The following is a 1,944-nucleotide window of genomic DNA, read 5'->3' as shown; positions in this document are numbered from 1 at the left end:
TAAATGTAACATCCTTGTAGATATCTGAGGACTCTGGACTATCAACCCAAAAATGCAGCAACTCAAATGTTTAAATACAATATCCGGGGCTTCACGACTCCTTGAAGGACATCTACAGACTCAGCTGTGTAAGAACTTAACAGAACACAGACTACACAATCTCGCTCAAAGAGTAATAAAGCGTATACAGTTTTTTGCCAAATTAAAGTTTGGTTTGGAATTTTAGATTTTCATATTGTTGTTATATTTTTATTGTTACTGACTTTTTACCACTCTTCATAGTAGAGCACTTGATGTGACCACTCCTGAAGAGAAATATAGCCATTTTAGGAAAGGCAACAGATTACTTCCACACTATGAACCAAGATCTAAAAATCTCGATCATTAAGTGCTTCAACGTTTATGTATGTAACCCAGAGCGTTAATGATTTTCCCACTAAGACTACTTCAAGTAAGTAGGTAGACATTTAATGATATCACCATCGGAAGACTGACCCTGAAAAATCACTATTGATACATAAGAAATGCACACACACACACACACACACACACACACACACACTATGGCCTGTTGTATTTAAAACTCAGACGGGTTTTCAGTATGTTGGAAACCAGGTGCCTCTGACCCGTTACCATTAAGGGAGAGGTTCAACCTGCATTACTTCAGAAGATACAAACTGTTCATCGAGTGCAAAACGAAGAACCGTAGGAAATAAGTGAGCAAAAGAAAGACGCACGAAATCCATAGCCTGAAATCACATGACCACGATGCCTGCAGCCCCTCACACAAACGCCACTGTGAGGCTGCTCGGCTCAGCAAGGACAGGCTGCAGGCACGGACCCGACGCGCAGAGACGGTTGTGATCCCCTGCTCACCATTTCCCCAAGTGCTGCAGTAGTAATGCAAGCAGAAAATTGGACTGCCAAATTAGACCGCGCGCGTGCATACACACACACACACACACACACACACACACACACTTACTCTTCCGTCCAGCCCCGAGCAGCCCCGCTGGAAGTTTGCTGGATGCTTTTTCTAAGCAATCGGGCGACCGTAGCTGTTTGCTTTCCCCAAGGGCGAACGGCTCGCCCACCCAGCAGCCGGCGGGGTGAAGTTGCGGTAAAGCCGGGGCGCGGCCTCGAGCGCCGGCCGGCTCTAAGGTCCCGGCGGCCCTTTGCTGCCGCAGCTGGCCCTCGCGTGAGCCCGCGGCCCCGGCGCCCTGGCCGTGGGAGAGCAGCTGCCCCAGCGCGCCCCGCGCGTTCTCACGCCCCGGCTCTCCGAGCGCCGCCGCTGGCGCTGCGCGGCCCGGCGCCCACCCCCGTCAGTCCTCTTCCCTCGGGCCCCGCAGCTCCCCCGGGCCCTGAGCCGGGCCCCCGGGCGCCGTCTCCTTTGCTCCCTCGCTCCTCCCCAGCGTGGGAACCCGGCCCCGGGCCCCCAGGGGCTGAGCAGCTGGGAGCGCGCGGAAGTCTTCCCAGGGAGGGGAAGGGGGATGAGCCCAGGCCAGGGGCCCGGGGAGAGGGACTGCCTCTCTGGGGAGCCCCGAGCCGCGCGGGCACGCAGAGACCACTTACCCGGTGGCTTGCCAGACCTCGCGGCTGCGTTTCCGGATCGCCGGCTGCTCCTGGGCGCGCCTGGCAAATCCCCACTGCGAACGCAGAAAGAGAGTGGGCGTCAGGGACAGGAGAGGGTGAGCGGGAGAGGGGACCCTGCAGCCGCACCTGTCAGTCCGGGCGCAAGTGCATCCAACAAACACGCGACCGCGGTACTCACACTTGGGCTCACTCCTGCCTACCTGCTCAACAGGCAGGGCGGGACGCGACGTGCCTCGCAAACCTCATTCCCCGCTCTGCTCCCAAATACTCTATCAGCTCTGGCTGTGGTCCCTCCCTGTCTCTGTATCTCTCTCTCTCTCTCTCTCTCTCTCTCTCTCTCTCTCTCTCTCT

At 56.0% G+C, this 1,944-nt stretch overlaps 2 protein-coding genes across 4 annotated transcripts in view; one reads left to right on the top strand and one right to left on the bottom strand.

Annotated features, from left to right (window-relative positions):
* The window catches only part of LOC121101560 (basic proline-rich protein-like), a 15,346-nt gene that overhangs the window by 927 nt on the left and 12,475 nt on the right, over positions 1 to 1,944 (top strand). Inside the window, exon 2 of the mRNA XM_040625506.1 lies at positions 1,077 to 1,896. Within this exon, the coding sequence (XP_040481440.1) occupies positions 1,077 to 1,896 (820 nt within the window). The remainder of the gene's footprint in view (positions 1 to 1,076; positions 1,897 to 1,944) is intronic.
* GUCY1A1 (guanylate cyclase 1 soluble subunit alpha 1) overlaps positions 1 to 1,944 on the bottom strand; it is a 68,287-nt gene that overhangs the window by 65,908 nt on the left and 435 nt on the right. For 2 of the 3 annotated variants that reach the window (XM_040626388.1, XM_008685529.2), the window contains exon 2: positions 1,573 to 1,646. The exons of the other annotated variant lie outside the window; for it this stretch is intronic. The gene's annotated coding sequence lies outside the window, so the exon portion shown is untranslated. The remainder of the gene's footprint in view (positions 1 to 1,572; positions 1,647 to 1,944) is intronic. 3 annotated transcript variants of the gene reach the window in all.

The sequence above is a fragment of the Ursus maritimus genome, unplaced genomic scaffold, assembly GCF_017311325.1.
Source record: "Ursus maritimus isolate PB19 unplaced genomic scaffold, ASM1731132v1 scaffold_11, whole genome shotgun sequence".
Taxonomy (NCBI): Eukaryota; Metazoa; Chordata; class Mammalia; order Carnivora; family Ursidae; genus Ursus; species Ursus maritimus.
This window is presented reverse-complemented; position numbering and strand designations above follow the sequence as displayed.